We start from the raw sequence: 18,449 nt of genomic DNA, 5'->3' as shown, positions 1-18,449 counted from the left end.
CCCATGGCAGGAGAGGGGCAGGAGCCCCTCAATAAATCTGTCTCTCTACTTCTTCGAGTGCAGTGTGGTCCGCACCAGGAGTCCCGGCACACAAGCCTGGGGAGCCTGGGCCCTGCCAGCCCTGCCGGGTGGGAAGCACATCTCACAGCCTCTTTGAGGAGAAAAACCCCTAAAGAGCAAAGATAAGGCCACAGCAACCACGAGATGGGGTGGGGGTGGGTGGGGGCGGGACACATGACCATTGGAGCCTAGAGCAGCCCCAGGCTGGGCAAAGGAAAGGGACAAGTACACAGGATGATCCAGACACATTACCCAAAAACTTCTTTCTTCTTTAATACCCACCCACCCCAGGAGCCCGCTGTCTATTCCCAGTTGGGGAAGGGGCACCTGCCCCTCCTCATTCCAGGGAACAGGAATTCCCCCCACAGGTGATCTTGGGGAGGGAGTGTTGTTCCCGGGCCATCCTGGAGCCTGGCTCAGCGCACAAATCTGTCCAGGGCAGATGGCCGGGCCCCCGAGGGCTTGGCCGCCTTCTCTTGCTTCTGTGGCTGCTGCTCAAGGCTCCGTCGGACTTTGTCCTGGGAAGATAGGGGGCAAAGTGTGAAGTGGCAGGCTGGCAAGGACAGAGGCACCAGCAGAAGGAGGGTACAGCCCGTGGGAGGCCTGGCCCACCCCCAAATGCTCCTTTACCCTGTGTTCCTCGTCCATGACCTTCCTCTTCCTCTTCACCAGGCTTGCTGTGGAGCTTCGGCCCTTCAGCTTCGGCTTTGGCTGGAAGGGAGCCTTGGACTCTGGGTCGTAGCCCTGGGGCAGGGGACAGGAGTGAAGTCTGTAACAGCCTCGGAGACAGGGCTCTGTGGCAGCACCCACCTGCTGGACCACACTTCCGGATGTGGTGGGTGAGGGTGCGCCTGGGACTCGGGTCTGCTCCTTACCAGCCTCTCTATCCGTTCCTTCTTGGCCTGCTCCAAAGAGATGACATCAACCTCTGCCAGGGCTCGCGGGTCCAGACAGATGAGCTCTGCAGGTACCTGGAGGTGTCAGAGAGAGGGACAGGAATGGGTGAGGAGGGTGACCCCAAAGAGGGACTGCAGCCAGGCATTGCTGAATCCAACTCTTTCCAAGACCCCCAGTAGGAGAGCTTGCCCCAGCCCCACATCCTCACCTTCTCCAGCAGGGCCTTCACCTCCCACTCCTGCCTCTGCTTCCGGCTCCTGTACGGATTACTCTCCAGGCCGTCAAAGTTGGGCTCAGCAGCCCCTGGAGGGAGGGAAGAGCGTGGAGTCATAAGCAAGAATCCAGCTCAGCACTCCAGCCTGACCAGACCCCTTGCTCCCGGCTATCTCAGGCCCACCCCTTGGCCCACTTACCAGGGACCAGCATGCTGGTGATGCCCACGCTGTGCCCCACCCCCAGCACATCTTCAAAGGGGCAGAACTGAAGGCCATGCACGTGGCCCGAGAGCCGGTGGGTGAGATAGGGCTTCTCCAGGGAGGGTGGGCTGGCCTTGCCCTGCCCTGCCCATATGTTGACCACATCACCCATTCCTGCAGCCAGCAGTCCCCGCTGGGAGAAGGCCAGGTGCCCTGCTCCCTGGGGCAGGGTCCGAGCACTCAGAGGCTGGAACGTCCCTCGCAAGTCAAAGATCTTCAGCTGGTGGTCCAGGCCAGAGGTGGCCATGTACCTGGGGGATCAGGGAGGACCAATTACTTTGTAGTGAGGGGTTACTGAGCAGGCCTGTGGCCGAGTCCAGGCATCAAGTTTGGTTGGGGATAAAAAAGACTGATGGTAACCACAACCATCACAACGAATACTGCAGACAGCCTCCTGGTCACACGTCACACAACTCTGTACTATGTGGAATTTCCTTTTTACAAATGAAACAGCTCAGAGGAAGGAAAGCAGGGTGAGAGGTAGAGCTAGGATTCAAGGCAGGCCTATTCTTTAGTATCTGCCCTCTAACGTACTCAAGACGTGAACCAAAGAGAGAATGCCCATGGCGTGTACCTAAATGTGATGTTCCACTGCACAGACGGAACACGGCGGCTCAGCAAAGGGGAGGGCGGATGGACTGCAGTGGTCAGGAGGCCTTCCTGGGGAGACTGGGATTTGAGCCATTCCCAGCAATTCTCAAGAAAGCAGAAGCAGCCCTAACCGGTTTGGCTCAGTGGCTAGACTCGAGCATTGGCCTGCGGACTGAAAGGTCCCAGGTTCGATTCCAGTCAAGGGCATGTACCTGGGTTGTGGGCACGTCCCCAGTGGGAGGTGTGCAGGAGGCAGCTGATCGATGTGTCTCTCTCATCGATGTTTCTAAATCTCTATCCCTCTCTCTTCCTCTCTGTAAAAAATCAATAAAATATATTTTAAAAAAAAAAGAAAGAAAGCAGAAGCAGACACAGCAGGTACAAATGGGTGAACGGAGAGGAGGGGGAGGGGGCGGGGTGTTTCCAGGACTGGCAGGAAACAGGCCAGGAGGGTCAGCAGGGGACAAGTTGCAGGGGCTGTCAAGTCAGACTGGGATCCAACGCCCCAGCCGGGCCCTCTGGCCATCACAAGCCACCACGGAAGACTGCATGGACCTGAGGAAACCTTAGGAAGCCATGTGCCAGAGGGCCCTACTCCACCCTCTTCCCCAGAGGAGGGCGAGGTGGCTGACCGATCCTCTCAAGGAATTGGGCACTGCACTAGTTTATTGTCAGAGGCTAGCCTTTCTGCCTACGTTCAAACAGTTCCTCGGCGAGGGAGGCTGGAGAGGAACCAGCCAGACCAGGAGACGCACATTTGCAAAGGGCCAAGGATGCTCTCTCTAGCTGTGGCTATGAGCCCCGGAGGGGACTGGGAGTTCCTAAGAGCAAAGGCCCAGCTGGATACTTCTGACAAGACTATCAGGGCCCAGCTCCCACTAAGGGCTCCTGGGACACAGGGCCACACCCTTCCGTGCACCAACAAATCCGGGCACATCCTGACTCCTCACCCACCTCTGGGAATTTTTGCAAATACCAGGTGGGCATCCAGGCTTCGCTACCATGTGACTAAGCGTGGTAAACAGTCCAGCTTTGAGAATCCAATCACCACGGATTCCAGAAAGCCTTATGGAAGAGGCGAGCCTCATCTCTGGAGCCCCTGCAGAGGACCTGGGGGCTGAGCCTGCGGTCAGAGACCGGAGCCATTCTGCACTGGTGTTGAGCAAAGCTCAGTGAACAAGCTCATTACGCCCGGGAAGAGGAGCAGCTGGCCCAGGCCGCCCCAGAAGGCAAACCACAGCTCAGAAGGCAGCCAGCCTGGGACAGGCCTCGCACGGGCCAGGCTGGCCCAGCTATGGGGCCAAAGAGGCAGAACCAATTCACTTGGCACCAAAAATACAACTCTGGGAGTCTAAGGGGCCCAAGCCCCTGGAGACTTTCATAAGGTGGGGCCACTTCGCTTTTCCTTTTCCTGATTTCCTTTCAAACAACTTAAAAATAAAGGTATGTACGTCGTTTCTAGTTAATGTAGAGGATTCTTGAGCAGCTGGAAAAGGAGGAAAGCAGCTGTGGGGAGGCTGCTCTGACAGCTCCCGGGGAACAAGGCAGGAGGAAGGCTTGGGGCTGGAAGCAGGCTGCGAGCACCACACATGCCCACGGAGACAGCAAGGATGGAGGGAAGCAGATGTGCAGGGACCTTTGAGGGACCGGCAGTCAGGACTTCACGGGGCTCATGAACAGCAGAGCCTGGGCACCCAGACAGCACTCGGCAAACAGGGCTTTTAAGTTCTGCTCCTCCGGACGCCAAGGAACACGGGGCTGTGTCGCGAGCTAGTGGTGTCCAAGAAGTCAGATTGTGCGCGACAGGAAAATGTGGCAGAAAAGGAGCAGGCAAGGAGGAGCCTGGGAGGCGGGTGTCCGATCCAGTGATGGACACGTCAAGTCTGAGGTGACAGAGACAGCTGAGTAGCAACTAGATGCCCCACCTGGCCAATCATCCCTGAGAACTACTGCCACCTGTTTTTGTGAAGAAAGTGTAACGAACACTGCACCCAGGCAGGCTCAATGGCCCCTTCATCCTTCTGCCCGAACCTTAGCACAGAGCCCCGAGAAGGCCTGATGAATGAAAGGAATTAGAAGAAAACACACAGGAATCTGTGAAAAACTCCGCCAGATCCACACACACATACACACCAGACAGAACAGCTGTGAAAGGCAAATACTCTCAGGAAGCCCAGACATTCCAAGCAAACCCAGCGCCCTGCCCTCACACCAGCCAGACCTAACGGGAACCATGTGTTGCTGCCGGGACAATGAAGGCGGGGCTCCCTGTTCACTGGCTCCATGCTAAGCTCCATGTGCCTGAACTCACTTTACCGCCTACAGCAGCTTTTTGAGCTCAGCCCAGGACCGGCAAACTACGGCCAAACAAATCCGGCCCACCACCTAGATCCGTAACGCCCACAGCTGAGAATGATTTTACGTTAAGTGGTTGGGGGGAAAATTCAAAAGAATATTTCAAGCCCGGCTAGTGTGGCTCAGTGGTTGAGCATCGACCTATGAACCAGGAGGTCACAGTTCGATTCCTGGTCAGGGCACATGCCCGGGTTGCGGCCACGATCCCAGTGTGGGACGCCGATTAATGATTCTCTCTTATCACTGATGTCTCTCTCTCTCTCTCTCCCCCTTTCTCTCTGAAATCAATCGAAATATACTAAAAAAAAAAAAAAAAAAAAAAAAGAATATTTCAAGACGAGAAAATTACAGGAAACTGTGTCCACAAATAGTCTTATTGGAACACAACCACATTCACTCATTGACTGCTTTCGTGCTACATTAGCACAGTAGAGTGGTCAAGACAGACACTGACATGGATCGCTTTGCGCTGCTGCTGGAGTCGCAGCCACACGGTTATAACCGGACAGCACTCCGAGCACCTCCCAGGCCACCTGTCTCATCACCTGCCTGTGTGCAAGACATTTTCAAGGATAAAATATGTAAAACCTCTCTACAGATCACCTTTAACAGATACACATTTGCAGTCCAGTTTGATGACTTCGAACTCTAACTTTGAATATCAATTAAGCAAAAAAATTATGGCATTCAATTATTACATTTTGAATTTCATTGTTTAAAAATTTGTGATACTTTTTTTTCTTATTATTCAAATAGCTACATAATACCCTGGAATTTGCCTCTTGGCCAGAAAAGCCTAAAACATTTCCTATCTGGCTTTTATATATGTCTATATATGTACATGTACATATATATATTGATTTCAGAGAGGAAAGGAGAGGGAGAGATAGAAACATCAATGATGAGAGAGAATCATCAATTGGCTACTGCCTGCACAGCGCACACTGGGGATGGAGCCCACTACCAGGGCATGTACCCTGACCAGGAATCGAACCGTGATGTCCCAGTTCATAGGTCGATGCTTAACCACTGAGCCGTGCCAGCCAGCCCTACCTGGCTCTTTATAGAAAAAGTTTGCTGACCCTTGAGCTAGACACGCATGTCCCCACTCTCAGGGTGAGGAAAGTATGGCACACAGAGTTATGTAATGTGCCCACACCCACATGGCTGGTCAGTGGTGACACCAGGATTTAAACCCAGGCAGCTTGATGCAGAGTCTTGAAGACACACGGCCTTCCATACCTTTCCACCCAGCTGCGACCACCAGCACCTCATGCCCAAACAAGTGACTTACGTGCCTGTAGAATCTACTGCCACAGCCCGGACCCCACCGCGGTGACAGAGAATCTTTGCCAACGGCTCCTTCATGGCCGGACTCCATAAGGACACAGTACCTGGCGGTCAGAGGAGAAGAGCCAAAGTGGGCACCGAGGGGATTAAACTTGGGAAAGACGGCGACTCTAGACCAAGAGGAGCCCGGAGAGGAAGGTAAAAGGGCAACTTTACGGGACTGGTGGAGTACAAATATAGGAGAAAAGCAGGGTAGGATGGTCAGAGAGTCAAATCTCAGCCAGGGACCCACCATTGCTGTGTCCAAGATGGATGACGGCATTGTAAGGGTTCTGGGTCATGACGTCCAGCCGTCCGGCCCGGGCATTCAGCGCTGCCACAATCTTCCCCACTGACACGTCCAGGTAGGTCAGAAAGCCTGTCTCTGACTGTGAGAGAGAAATCAGTCCCGATTGCCCTGTCCTCCCTCAGCTGGGGTGCCAGAGGAGGCATGGTCTTCTCAGGGGCTCCCACCCAGGCCCTGTGCTGACAGCCACTCACAGAGGTGGCCAGGAGGAAGTGGAAAGGCAGGAACTCAAGTCGTGTGACGCGGTCGCAGCGGCGGATGCAGTGGAGTTCAATTCCCTGGTTGTCGTAGATGTGAAGCCAGCGGTTCTGAGCGACAGCAAGCAGTGCCTCCGAATGCAGGAACCTGGGAGGACAGAGCAGGGGGTCAGGGGTCACAGCTGTCATTCAGTCAAAAAGGGCTGTCTCACCGCCACTGACTCCCGACGGACAGGCCACTGACCGGATGTCCCGCACCGCCTCCATGACGTTGATCTCACACATGAGCTTCTTCGTCACCCAGTCAAGGGCAGCCACGTGACCCCGGCGCCCTCCGAAAGCCAAGTGTCTGTTGAAGGTGGGGACCAAGCAGGGTGTCAATGCAGGGGAGCACCCTCAGACCACTTGAGGTCTGCTTCACGCCAGCCCCTTCTCTCCAGGTGAGAGATGTCCTACCCTCACACACAAGCAAATCACAGGACACATCCCACATCAACCACCAAACACACACAGGTAGGAGGTGGGCCTGGCTGAAGTGGTTAAGGAGACGTGCCCTCATTCCACTTCCAGAGTCACCAGAATTCAACCTTACCTCCCAGTCTGAGAGTAATTCAGCCTGTAGGGTCCAAACTGTCGCAAGTTCAAGTCAAAGTGCTGGGCAAGGGAAGAATTTAAAAAAGAATGAAGAACTAAATGGCTCACTTCAGTAATTCCCCCTGCTCGTCCCCACTTCGTCTTGCCTGGCCCGTCCCCATCCTCAGGCTCACCTTGGCCGCACTTGCAATGTCCACGGCCTCCACGATGTCCGCCTGGCGAATCTTTGCCGTGTCCTCCCCATCCTCCCCTTCCAGGAACCTGCAAGTGGGCGTTGGAGCTGCAGTGAAGCTTCCTACTATGAGGTAAGTGTGCCAACAGGGCACGGGAAAGGACAGTCCCAGGAAGCAGGGGCAGGAGAGGCCCGGATCAGGGGCCACTCACCCAGGCTCCTCTGCAAGCAGCAGCTCCGAACGAGCGGCTTTGACACTGATTTCCTCTTCCTCAGCCTCAGCCACCTCAAGCCGGCTTCGGGTTTTGGGCTTAGAATGTGGCAGCTATAACATCGGTGGTGGGGAAGGTACGGGGTTAAAACAGACACCATGTGAGGTCAGGAGAGAGCCACCTGGTCCCCCTCCATCCATCTCATCCAGACAGCCCCGCCTGCAACCCCGCTCTCAGACTGGCCCTCACCTTTTTGGATTTATCAATGCGACGGAACTTCTGAGCAACCTCCACAGAGACCGGGGCGGGGCCTGGGAATGGGTCCTGGGCCTGGGGCAGGGAGGAGGCAATTCGTTGACGGGCTCGGATTGACCCCAACCTTGGCCCCCTCAAAGCACAAGGCGACTTGCCCCGCTGCCCTGTCAGGTCCCATGCTCACCCCCGACAAGCTCCGCGGCGGCTCCGCGTCCCTCCGTTCCCGGGGTTTCTGTACGATCCGGGGCTTCTTGGAGACGCGAGACTTCTTTGGGGTGTGAGTGTTCTTTGGCTTCTGGGGGCAGAGCTCTCGATTCCTCTTCTTGTTAGGAGGGGGCCCTGGAGAGGCGGCGGCAGCGGTCGGAGTGGTCTCTTCCTCCCAGTATCGCCGCGGTCTCTTTTATATATATAATTATTATGATTAATTTCAGAGAGGAAGGGAGAGAAACACCAATGATGAGACCATCATTAACGGCTGCCTCCCGCACGCCCCACACTGGGGATCGAGCTCGCAACCATAGCATGTGCCCCGACTGGGAATCAGCCGTGACCTCCTGGTTCATGGGTCAATGCCCAACCACTGAATCAGGCCGGCTGGGCCGTGGCGGTTTCCACGGGCAGATCAGCAGCCTTGATGGTCCGCTGCCCGTGCCCCGCCCCTCCGGCCCCGGGCCTGAAAACCTTCCTTCCGCCCCAGGAAGATCTCTACCTTTTTCTTGGTCGGAAGTTTGTCTTTCTTGGGAGGGATATCCCTGCCCGGCTTGGGGGCAGTCTCCATCCTGCCCACCCCACGGACGATCCACGTGCAAACTCCTCTCAGCTGTCCCACTGACGCACAGGTATCTCCCGGAAGTCCTCCAACCCTCATCCAATCAGCGCTGTACCAGGTGGGGAGCCTTAGTCGCCATCTTGAATGAGGGCGGCTCGCCCTTAAGGGGCCAGGAGGACCTTGCTCCCGCCCCTCCGAATGGCAGCTTATGCACGAGTAACGAAAGAAAGGCAAGTCCAGGACCAGGTCCCAAGAAACGGTGCGGTTGATTTTTCCATCTTCGTTTTCCCATCTTGCCTAGAATCTTCAAAATTTGTATTTTTAACAGAATGCCGCTTACTAAACGCGTCTGAACTACAATTCCCGGCATGCACCAGATGGTAGCATTCCCAGCATCCTTTGTTTACTTCCGGGTTTGTAATTACTGAAGGGAGAACGAGAGTGAGGCGGGGTTTCGGTTTGGGGTCTTGTTGCAACTGCCACTCGCTACGGCCTGGGCCGTGTGGATACGGAGGGAGAAGCCGCTGTGCCCCGAGAGGCCGCCCCTCAGGAGACCTGTCACCTCCGCGAGCCAGACCATTGCCGGGAGCGCGGGGCCTTCCAGAGCGTGAGACCCGGCGCCCCTCTCCTGCAGGCTCGCCGCCGCCATGGCTGAGCTGATCCAGAAGAAGCTGCAGGGCGAAGTGGAGAAATACCAGCAGCTGCAGAAGGGTAAGGGCAAGGGCGAGGGAGAGGTCGGCGCAGCCTCGCCCCGACCCCTGACCCCTTCGCGCGCTCCGAACCCAGAGCCGTACTCAGGCCATGCTTCCTTCCCCACCCCTGCCGCGCCGCCCGGCCTGACTGCCTCCCACCCCGTTTTCTTCTGACTAGGATTGTGGGGGTCAGGGGGCACGTGTCTTTTCTCTAATAAAGTCTTTCCTGCCACCCACACTCCCCCACCCCCAGACCTGAGTAAATCCATGTCAGGGCGGCAGAAGCTTGAAGCACAACTAACAGAAAACAATATCGTGAAGGAGGTGAGACTGGGACTGTGGGGCAAGGAGGGAGGGGCGGTCCTGGCCAGGGTGCTGACGTCCTGTGCCCCACGCCTCCACCAGGAACTGGCCTTGCTGGATGCGTCCAACGTGGTCTTTAAACTTCTGGGCCCCGTGCTGGTCAAACAGGAGCTGGGGGAGGCTCGGGCCACAGTAGGCAAGAGACTGGACTATATCACAGCTGAAATGTGAGTCTGTCCCCCACCCTGATGCGCCTGGCACCACCGAGGAGAGGTGCTGGGAACCACTGCAGGGGTCCACGTCCTCCAACCCCTTCCCCTCCCTGCCCTAGATCTCAAGTTGTCCACTGATCTTTCTTGCCTTCAGCATCCTCAGTAAGTCTCCCTGATTTGCTCCTTTCTCTCTCTTGCCTCTTCTCAGCAAGCGATACGAATCCCAGCTCCGGGACCTGGAGCAGCAGTCAGAGCAACAGAGGGAGACCCTTGCGCAGCTGCAGCAGGAGTTCCAGCGGGCGCAGGCGGCCAAGGCAGGGGCTCCTGGCAAGGCCTGACCCTATGGTCCGGGGGCAGGGGGAACCCAGGCAGCTCTAGGGTCTACACTGTAGCTAATAAAATGTGAAGTCACCTGGCTGCTTGACCAGCCACTTCTGTTGTAATTGTCTTCATCCATTATCCCAGCCCCTTCCACCTAATGTATATACACCACCTGTTACTTCAAGACCAAATTCCTGCAACTGGGATCGTTCTTTGTGACAGAGTAACCCATCCTTTCTTGAGACTAAAATCTGAAATATCTCAAGCCTCGTCTGCATATAAAACACTTAACTTGGTTGGCAGGCCCCTTTAGGAAACATGAGGGCATTCCCAACCATTGGTGGGAAGATCCGTTTAATTCAGTCCTCTCCTCTGAGACCCCAGGAAGAAAGGTGGGACGCAGTGCTATGATTTCTTATCCTCCAAGTAGCCTCAGCATCTCTTAGTCTTTTTAGTATCTCAGTTGTTAGAATTTGAATGTAGCTTGGACTGATTTAAATCCTAGCACATACTTTGTGATGTTCTAAGTCCTCCAAGTTTGTACATTGCCCACAAAGTTCTTCCATATCTTTGTCCTAAAATTGTTTCTTATAAATTTGCAGCCAGGGGAGTTCTTCATTCTGATCACTTTAACTGGGTGGCTAGTACTTGACATGGGTCTGTGACAACTCGGGAGAAAAATGTAAGAGCAAATAAAGGGACCAGGGACAGAGAGGTTGCTAAGGAGGAATAAACCAGGATTCTGAGGGCCGTTTTTCAGCAACACTCCACTTTCAGATCTTCATTGGGATAGAAAGCGCTGGGTCCCTTCATGTTCCATCTAGATTCCAACCAGCTCCCCTCCCAGCAGCTAGTTCATACACTTCAAGGACGGGAATAGAACTCAGGTAGTGTTTTGGTTTATTTTAGTGTTGTCACAGTGACAGGAACCCCCAGAACAGGAACCTACTTCTTGCCGTCCTCTCTTCCTGGGACTCGGAGCCTCTAGGTCTTTCTTCTCCCCCTTTTAGGCCTTCCCTTGGCATGCTACAACATGGCCATGTGCTGCATTCAGGGAAAGGGTGGTTATACACAGGTATCCAGTGTCATTACCAGGTCCCACAGGGCGGGAGCTCTTAGCTGTCTGACAGACCAGTGGCACTTCACTGCCCCAGGGTAGCTGGCCACCTTTCTGGGTTTCTTCCCAATGCAATAGAACTGCCACCATTCAGCATGGCTACCCGCAACTGGTGTGGTCACCAAGAGTTCTGTGAGCCATGAGAGCTTCCTTCTCAGAACAGTGCCCGGGCAATCTTGCGTCCTGTGGCCTTGATCCTGGGAAAGGAACCCCCTCCTCCCTCACTTGGGGGAGTTCCTGAGGCAGAGGGGCCGCTGGCAAGACCAGGGGTAGCAGTAGAGGACCTTCGCCGCTGCCGCAGGAGGAAGTCGTGTGAAGCTCTGTCCATAGCATAGAAGACGTTGGCCGAGGGTGGGATGGTCAGCTCTGTAGGTTCAGAGAGGAGGTGTCAAGCTCAAACATAGCTGTTCCCCCAGTAACCACCTGGATGTAGAAGCATTCCCACTGATGGGCACCACTCCCCCGCGTCTCCTCTGACCTCGCTCCCCCGGTAGCAGCTGCACTAGCTCATACTCCGAAGCCACTGCAGAATCACGATTGTTTTTCTTAAGGACACGACTGATGATACTTGGAGCCTTGTCCTGGCTTGTCACCTGGCAGGACAGGAAACCAAAAGAGCAATAAATTGGCCAGAATGACCTCTGCTTCCCATCCTTCCAACCCCAGCCACTGATCTCCCAACCAAAAAAGGTTACCCGTGTCCAATACATTTTTTTTTTTTTGAGAGAGTGGAAGGGAGGGGGAAAGGGAGAGACATCGATGTGAGAGAAGACACATTGATTAGTTGCCTCCTGCACGTGCCCCAACTGGGGCTGGGGATCGAATCTGCAACCCAGGTACGTGCCCTTTATCAAGAATCGAACCCCTGACCCTTTGGTGCGAAGACCAACGCTCTAACCCAGTAGTTCCCAACCTGGGTCACACACCCCACAGGGGGGCAATTCGAGAATGAGTTATCAACAGTGACTTTTTTGCATTTCTTATGGTTCTAGGGGCCTCATATACAGTATATAAATACATATTGTGACATATTTATGCACTTCAGTTCTCTATTATGTTTTGAAACTGCCATGTTTTCATATCACTTCATATCTTTTAACAGTTTCAGTGATTTCTTCCTCAGTACTTCAGCTATCCTTTCGTTCTTTTATTTTCCTCTTTCATGGATGCCATATTCTTTGGAAGCTTGTCTAGACCAAGTTAATGGCCTTTTAGGCTTCCTCCACGTGACTAGGAGTTCACTTTTTGAATAGGAATTGTATGTCACGGGGGAGGGGGCATCAGGATTTAGAGATGCGTAGGTGGGGCCTGGCCAAAAAAAGGTTGGGAACCACTGCTCTAACCACAGCACTCCAATACTTCAGCGTGAACAGGGAAACCCAATGTGGTGGCCCTCTGTCCTCCACAGGCCAACTCACGTGCCCAGTGAGATAGGGCTGCTCCCCGGTGGGGAAAACTGCTGTTTGTTCTAAAAATCTAATAGGCCACCAAAAGTTCAGATGCTGCAGCTAACAAGGCTTTAAAATAAAACGGTCACAATTAGAACTACAATCATCCTCCCATTTGGGTTCAAACCTAAGACTATGATCCCACAAAGCACCATCCTCACCCCCACCTCCCAGCCCACGGCCCCTCACCAAGATGCTCTTGTAGACACTGCCATCTTCCCCCAGCTCCATCTGGACTCGGATGATTCGACAATCGGAAGCCCCTGGCCCAGAGCCCCCTCCCCCGGATGCAGGCCCCCTGGAGGCCCCTTCTGCACCCCCACTGAGTGGGGTACCACAGGAAGCTGAACGGCGGTGACCTCGAGAAGGCCTAGGAGAGGATGCTGGGGGGGACAGGTGGCTGGGGCCAGCTGGGCTCTGTAGGGATGGAGTGCTTTCCAGGGCAGAGTCCAGAGATGACACAGATGGCCACTTCATGTGCTGGGGGCAAACAACATAAGGGACTGGTGTGAGGCAGGGAGATCAAGGAAGAAACATTCACAAGAGTCAGGGTCAGTGTTGAGGTCAGAGGTCAGGAGCAAAGCTCACCTGGGCCAGGCGGGTCAACAGAGGAGCAGGGTTTCCAGGCACCTCATCTCCCCCAACATTGGGCCGGTCCCAGGAGACAAGCGGGGTAGGACCCCCAACAGAGCCAAGAACCCTGGAGTGGCAGGAGGTTGGGAGGGTCAGAGGAAGAAGGCCAGTCCCCAAGAGACTCCCCCCAGCCACGACCCCCTCACTCTGTCCACTGCGAGATGACCAGCGTGGGCCGAAGCACTCGAGGGGCAGGAGGGTCACCAGTACCAGGTGGCTCCACCTCACAGGACACTCGATGGCTGGGGAGAGGGACAATGGGCAGAGGTCAGGATGTGACACATGATCCCCATACCCTGCCTGAGCCCTGAAGTCCCAACCTCACCCAGCAAGTCACCTCTGGGCCTCTGTCAGTGGCCGGAGCCCCCGTAACCACTGCTGGATGTCGGGGTCGGGTCGGAGGTCATAGCCACGACATTCATTCTGGAGCCGCCGTAGCTCAGAAAGGACAGCAAACTCCTAGGAAGGGACCCTCAGATTGTAGGAGCCAAAACTCAGGGGTCCCGACTTCCCCTCCTTCCTTCTCCCCTTCCTGGGACGTGGCGAGGGATATCTAGCACCCAGCCCAAGCACCCCTCACCTTCCTCCGCTTGTCAAAATTGATGTATCCATTCTGCAAGAGCAAGGGGGTGGGGTGAGAGTCCCACCCTGTCAGGGAGACCACGCCCCTCCCAAACACAGGCACCTCTGGCCGCCCCCCACCTCTCTGACCCCCCATCTGTCATTCCCTAACACCCTTCCTTACCCTCTAAATTGAGTATCTCAGGTTAGAAACTTTCCACTTTACAGAAGAGAAAATTAGGGCTCAGAGAGGATTAGGAACTTGCCCGAAGTTCCAGTATTCAATCATTTAACAAAGTCCGTGTCTGCTTAAATTCCAGGCATGTTCTCAGCACTGGCCAAGAATTAATTCATTTAACCTTCACAACAGATGTAGACACTGTCACTAGTTTCCCATTTGCAGGTCACTCGGGCACAACAAGGCGGCGCAGCTCGCCAAAGCAACAGAACCAGAACCCTGGCGCTCGGGCCCGAGCCCTGGTGCGGCCTCAGCGCTCATGCCTGAGCACCTTCCTGGAGGGAGGTCTCTCTGACCCTGAACCCCCGGTTCTGGATCCCACTGAACACACCACTGACCTCAAGCTCATCCTTGGAGGCTGCATCCAGCATCACCAGGTCCTTCAAGAAGGTGCCAAGGTATGGGACCACACCCTGTGGCAGAGGTCAGTCAGGCACCCTTGCCACTGACCCGAGGGCTCCCGCCCTTGCACTTCCCCACCCCATGCCTCAGAGGACAAAGTGAATTGTCCTCACCCCGCTGTGCCTTTTCCCACCCCTCTGACTGCACCCCCCCCACACACACTCCTTCCTCCTTCACAACCACCCCAGCACTCACCCCACCCCGGGAGCCAGACTTCAGGGCCTTCCTGGAATTTGGCTCTAGAGAAGGCTGCCCTTTCACCTCCTGGGGGTGACAGAACAAGGGAAATGAGGGTGGGGGAGGCGCAGGGATGGCTAGGAAGGCCAGGGAACAGGGCCTCACCCGCAGGAGCAGCTCCCGGCTCTGGGAATAATTATCCTCCTCGGAGAAAATCTGGCAGAGGCTGGAGAAGACCCTGAGGCTGTCCCTGGGGGAAGGAGGGCAGCAGGTGGAGGACCAGCGGCTTAGCACCCCCTCCCAGCACTCAGCCCAGCCCAGTGCCCCATCCTCCCCACCTGGCTGCTTCCCCCCAGGCTGCCCGAAGCCTGTGGATGGGGCTGGACTGCAGGGCCGACACCACAGCATAAACTGAAGAGAAGTTTCGGAGCAGACGGCACTCCTGTGGGGTCACAGAGGGAGGCCACAGCTGTGGGATCTCTCTCCACACCATGGTCCCCAACAGGGCCAATCTCCTCTCTTACCTCTGCCACACGTATCCACTTCTCCAGAAGCCGGGCCCTCTGGGGCGGACGGAGTGGCCGTATGGTCACCTCCCCCGGGTCCTCTCCAGTCGAGATAGCCCCCAGGACAGAGCTGACCACTGCCCCTGCCACCTTGTTGAACTGTGTGACAGTAGCTCGCACAGATGGGCAGAGGTGGGAATGTCCCGGCCGGTCTCTGTGACCCCACAGGCCCCCCAGGCACTGAGAGGGAACGAGATTGAGAAACAGCTCCTGTGGGGAAGAGGTCAGAGGTTACAGTTCATAGTCAAGAGAGCCAGCCTTCCAATATTAGGGGTGTGAGGATCTCAGGTGGCCAAGGGACCCAAAGGGGCACAGGATTTGAAGGGTAACAACCAAGGGGAAACGGGGAAGGCCAAAACCGGGTGGACAGAGGAGGTTGGGAAGGGTTGGAAGCAAGGAAAGGATCTGGAGTCGGGGAAAGGTTAGTAAGGGGCATGGGCATGGGCGTCACAGGTCAGGGTCTCACCGCATCTAGCAGGGTCAGCTGTTCGGCCAAGTGGTCAGCGAGGAACACCAGGACATCCGTGGGGTCAGCAGGGGGATCGCCGGGGAGGGCCAGGGGCTTAGGAAGGTCGGGGGCCTGGGGGTCCACCCGGGACCTGAGGTTGCGGATGAGGTCAGCGCTGCCCCCCCCAACACCCTCCCCTGCTGCATACCCTGTCCGAAGCAAGAAGCTCTCAAGCCGGTCAAGCTGACCCTTGACCTCAGAGCCAAAATCCTCAGGGTGAGAGGCCAGCCAGGTTGACAGCACAGAGATGGCTACCCTGGGAGAAGGGGGATCAGCCAGGGGTCAGATGTCAAGCTGCAGCTTGGGCAGAGGGGACTCTGAGGCTAAGAACTAGGGGTCACTCACCCTTTTGTCCTCTCTAGTTCATCAGCAGGATGAGACTCAAGGGCTTCCAGCCTGGGGAAAGGAAGAGATCCCGTCTCTATTTTTTTCCCAAACCCCCAGTGGCTTTGACTGTTTTGTAGGATATTCTGCTTTAGAAAGTCCAACACCCCTATGACCCTTGGTCCCTTACGACCCTGACCTGTCAGCCATGAGCCCGAGCAGAGCAGGCGTGGAGGTGAAGGCCCGGTGGGTGGCCAGGAGGGTTGCTGTGAAGGTCACATCGGCCCCTGACGTCCGGACATCCAGCAGGTGTCTGACCAGAGCCTCCAGGGTGCCGGCTCGGAGCCTTCGGGAGGATCGCGGGGGAGGTGTGGGGGCCTGGGGGAGACAGGGCCGTCAGTGCCCTTCTGCAACTGCCCGAGGTTTCTGGGGGAAGCCCAGGCCCAGGCTGTAACCAGGCTCACTGTACTAAGATTCAGAGAGGGCGAAAGATTGCCCAGCCACACAGCAGAGTCGGGGTCCAGACCAACCTAGCACTCTGGCCAGACAGTTGGCCCTTCCGGGGGAATGGGCCAGAGGTGAGAAGCCAAAGTTATCATCTCACCAAGGGATCAAGAGGCCGATACTGGCGGCTTGTGACAGTAAAGGTGGCTCCATCCTCCTCCTCATCCCGGACAGACACGGGGGCCTGCAGGAGTAAGGGAGGTCAGACCGCCCTCCTCACCCTGCCCCCAGCCCTCACCCCGGCCCTACGCCTCCCTCTGGCCCCTCACCTGTGAGGGCGGGGGATAGTACCATCGAGTGCGAGGGGTTGGGGGGGCCGGTGACCCCAGGTCTCCCCCACTGGGGCCCAGACAGCCCCACCCAAACCGCCTCAGGGCCGGTGGAGTCCAAGGGTTTGCGGTGGGGGAGCAGGTGGAGTGCAGGAACCCTGATCCTGGAGACCACCGTAGCCCCTTCCCCCCAGAGCTGAGCCCAGCCCAGCAGAGAAGCAGGGTGCAAAGCGCAGGAGGGGAACTGAGAGCCAGAAAGCCAGACAGAGACCTTGAGACGCTGAGGCCTCAGTCACAGGCACAGCCGCGCGCTCCGCCCTCCCCCAAGGACCTGGCCGAGCCCGAAGTTAGTCTCTCCCCTCAGCCCCCTTCCCCCTGGCCCCTGGAGACCCCCCCAAGGTGGCGGCTCTCATCCCAGTACAGGAAGGAGAAGGGGAAGTGGGGATGATGGGGGGCGGGGGGGCGGTAGACTCGAGTCACGTGGCTACAGCCCCTCCCCCAACCGATCCCGAAAAACCAGCCCTGCCAGTCACTGCCCTGGCCCAGCCCTGGACCCTGAGTCCAGAGCCTCCGGGCCCCGAGTCCAACGTGTGGCCCCTCGGGACGCCCCCACCCGCTCCCAGGCACCACTCCGCCCCGGGAGAGGGCAGGCGGCTCCCCGGCTCAGCCCGGGACCGTCCCTCCAAGATCCAAAAACCTGGGTTTCCCGCCTCCACCCGGAGCCAGGCGGAGAGGGGGAGGGGTCACGAAATCGAAGGGCTCCCTCCCCAATCCCAGCGTCCAGGAGCGGTTACCATGGAAACAAGCCCCTCCCTGCCAAACACACCCGGAGGGAGCCGGGGACCCAAACTCGGCGCCCAGAGAGGCCGACACGCCGGCCGAGGCGGAGGCCCGGGCCCGCGGGACGGACAGCCAGACCTCCCGGCGGGACCAGGGCCGGTTCCTGCGGGCGGGCCCGCGTCCGGCCACGGAGAACCCCAGACGCCGGGTTCCCCGCAGGCCGCGGGCGGAGCGGAAATCACCGAGGCCGGGAGGGGAAACTCCGGGCAGAGGCGGCGAGAGGAAGGGGGAGCCTCGGTAGCCCCCACTCCCACCGCCCGCACCTCACCTCGTCCTCCTCCTCCTCCTCGTCCTCCTGCCCCTCGCCCGCGCCCCGGCCACTGGGGCCCCCCCCCTCTTCGGGGTCTCGGCTCCGGAAGCTGCTCAGCACCACTCCCCCGGGGGGGCTCGTGTCCCACAGCAGCCGCAGGGGCCGCGGGAGCATGGCCGAGGCGTCAGCAGGGTCGGGCCATGGGGGCGCCTGGGGAGACAGGAGCGGCGGCGGTCAGCGGGCGGCGGGAGCGGCCGGGCCGGACGCGCCGGGGGTGAGGGGTCACAGGGCGGAACAGGCCGGGTCGCCAGGGGCCCTGGCTCTGACCTGCTCGGGCGGGTGGGGACAGCGCGGGTCCGGGCCGCAGTTCCCGTCGCTCTCCGGTCCCCGGGCGAGTCCCCTCCCGCCCTTTCCGCACCCCCTGTCCCCCGCCGGCTCCCGCCCTCCCGCCCTTTCCGCTCTCCCCTACGCCCGCCCGCTCCGAGCGCAGGAGCCAAAAAGGGAAGGAAGTGAGGACAGGAGCCAGGGCTGCGGGCGAGGGGAGCGCTGGGTGCCGGGGGCTGGGACCGGGAACCCGGCCCGTCCGAGCCCCGCGCCCCCTCCCCAGCCCGGAACTCTGGGGCCGCGTCGCCCTCACAGGTGGGGTGGCTTCCCGCCTCCAGCCCGGGGCCCAGGAGCAGGACAGACTCCCGCGGGGCGCGTCAGGCGGCGGGACCGTTACTCCACCCCGCGGGACCGCACTCCCCGCCCGCCCACGCGGGCAGCGGCCGGAGTCCACTCCGGGGTTTCCCGAGAGCCCGCGGGGCGGAGCCGGAAGCCGTCCCTCCGCTGCCAGGGGCGCGCGGCGCTTCCGGCGGGCGGGCGGCCGGG

General features: G+C 57.8%; 3 protein-coding genes across 6 annotated transcripts; 1 reads left to right on the top strand and 2 right to left on the bottom strand.

The window, feature by feature from the left end:
- Positions 1 to 328: 328 nt before the first annotated feature.
- Positions 329 to 8,472, bottom strand: WDR46 (WD repeat domain 46). Its single transcript, XM_059702001.1, has 15 exons — positions 8,155 to 8,472; positions 7,630 to 7,842; positions 7,440 to 7,520; positions 7,191 to 7,303; positions 6,980 to 7,067; positions 6,805 to 6,866; positions 6,457 to 6,561; positions 6,210 to 6,360; positions 5,962 to 6,097; positions 5,674 to 5,773; positions 1,371 to 1,684; positions 1,166 to 1,260; positions 936 to 1,031; positions 691 to 804; positions 329 to 578 (listed from the first exon to the last, which is right to left on the bottom strand). Exons 1-15 carry the CDS (start codon positions 8,311 to 8,313, stop codon positions 477 to 479), a joined length of 1,929 nt encoding a protein of 642 aa, XP_059557984.1. The 5' UTR covers positions 8,314 to 8,472; the 3' UTR covers positions 329 to 476.
- A 162-nt stretch (positions 8,473 to 8,634) lies between these two features.
- On the top strand, positions 8,635 to 9,852 carry PFDN6 (prefoldin subunit 6). The gene is made up of 4 exons (XM_059702009.1): positions 8,635 to 8,925; positions 9,160 to 9,230; positions 9,312 to 9,436; positions 9,630 to 9,852. The coding sequence occupies exons 1-4, from the start codon at positions 8,862 to 8,864 to the stop codon at positions 9,757 to 9,759; spliced, it is 390 nt and encodes a 129-aa protein (XP_059557992.1). The 5' UTR covers positions 8,635 to 8,861; the 3' UTR covers positions 9,760 to 9,852.
- Positions 9,853 to 10,625: 773 nt separating this feature from the next.
- Positions 10,626 to 18,200, bottom strand: RGL2 (ral guanine nucleotide dissociation stimulator like 2). Of its 4 annotated transcripts, XM_059701993.1 has the most exons (19): positions 17,907 to 18,198; positions 17,598 to 17,789; positions 16,321 to 16,404; positions 15,916 to 16,094; positions 15,738 to 15,788; positions 15,541 to 15,648; positions 15,351 to 15,483; positions 14,843 to 15,094; positions 14,657 to 14,760; positions 14,484 to 14,568; positions 14,337 to 14,405; positions 14,078 to 14,152; positions 13,521 to 13,553; positions 13,278 to 13,399; positions 13,087 to 13,182; positions 12,896 to 13,007; positions 12,497 to 12,787; positions 11,338 to 11,452; positions 10,626 to 11,225 (listed from the first exon to the last, which is right to left on the bottom strand). In XM_059701993.1, the coding sequence occupies exons 2-19, from the start codon at positions 17,751 to 17,753 to the stop codon at positions 11,014 to 11,016; spliced, it is 2,277 nt and encodes a 758-aa protein (XP_059557976.1). In that variant the 5' UTR covers positions 17,754 to 17,789; positions 17,907 to 18,198; the 3' UTR covers positions 10,626 to 11,013. The 4 variants fall into 4 exon arrangements, with proteins under 4 accessions (XP_059557976.1, XP_059557974.1, XP_059557975.1 ...); XM_059701991.1 differs by having other exon boundaries at positions 15,351 to 15,648; positions 17,907 to 18,197; XM_059701992.1 differs by having other exon boundaries at positions 15,351 to 15,648; positions 17,598 to 17,812; positions 17,929 to 18,197.
- Positions 18,201 to 18,449: the final 249 nt, after the last annotated feature.

Source organism: Myotis daubentonii, chromosome 6 (assembly GCF_963259705.1).
Source record: "Myotis daubentonii chromosome 6, mMyoDau2.1, whole genome shotgun sequence".
NCBI classification, from domain to species: domain Eukaryota; kingdom Metazoa; phylum Chordata; class Mammalia; order Chiroptera; family Vespertilionidae; genus Myotis; species Myotis daubentonii.
This window is presented reverse-complemented; position numbering and strand designations above follow the sequence as displayed.

Bases quoted from the DNA above. Each gene is read 5' to 3' on its own strand.
- RGL2 (XM_059701991.1), bottom strand. From the start codon at position 17,753: ATGCTCCCGCGGCCCCTGCGGCTGCTGTGGGACACGAGCCCCCCCGGG. The intron at 15,789-15,915 runs GTCAGGGTCGTA...TCCTTTCCCCAG, and splicing joins CTCGGGCTCATGGCTGACAG to GCTGGAAGCCCTTGAGTCTC. The intron at 13,183-13,277 runs GTGACTTGCTGG...CCCTCTCCCCAG, and splicing joins CCACTGACAGAGGCCCAGAG to CCATCGAGTGTCCTGTGAGG.
- WDR46 (XM_059702001.1), bottom strand. From the start codon at position 8,313: ATGAGGGTTGGAGGACTTCCGGGAGATACCTGTGCGTCAGTGGGACAG. The intron at 6,867-6,979 runs GTGAGCCTGAGG...TCCCTTGCCCAG, and splicing joins ACATTGCAAGTGCGGCCAAG to CACTTTGACTTGAACTTGCG. The intron at 6,098-6,209 runs GTGAGTGGCTGT...TCTCTCTCACAG, and splicing joins ACTTCCTCCTGGCCACCTCT to TCAGAGACAGGCTTTCTGAC.
- PFDN6 (XM_059702009.1), top strand. From the start codon at position 8,862: ATGGCTGAGCTGATCCAGAAGAAGCTGCAGGGCGAAGTGGAGAAATAC. The intron at 9,231-9,311 runs GTGAGACTGGGA...CGCCTCCACCAG, and splicing joins AAAACAATATCGTGAAGGAG to GAACTGGCCTTGCTGGATGC. The intron at 9,437-9,629 runs GTGAGTCTGTCC...GCCTCTTCTCAG, and splicing joins GACTATATCACAGCTGAAAT to CAAGCGATACGAATCCCAGC.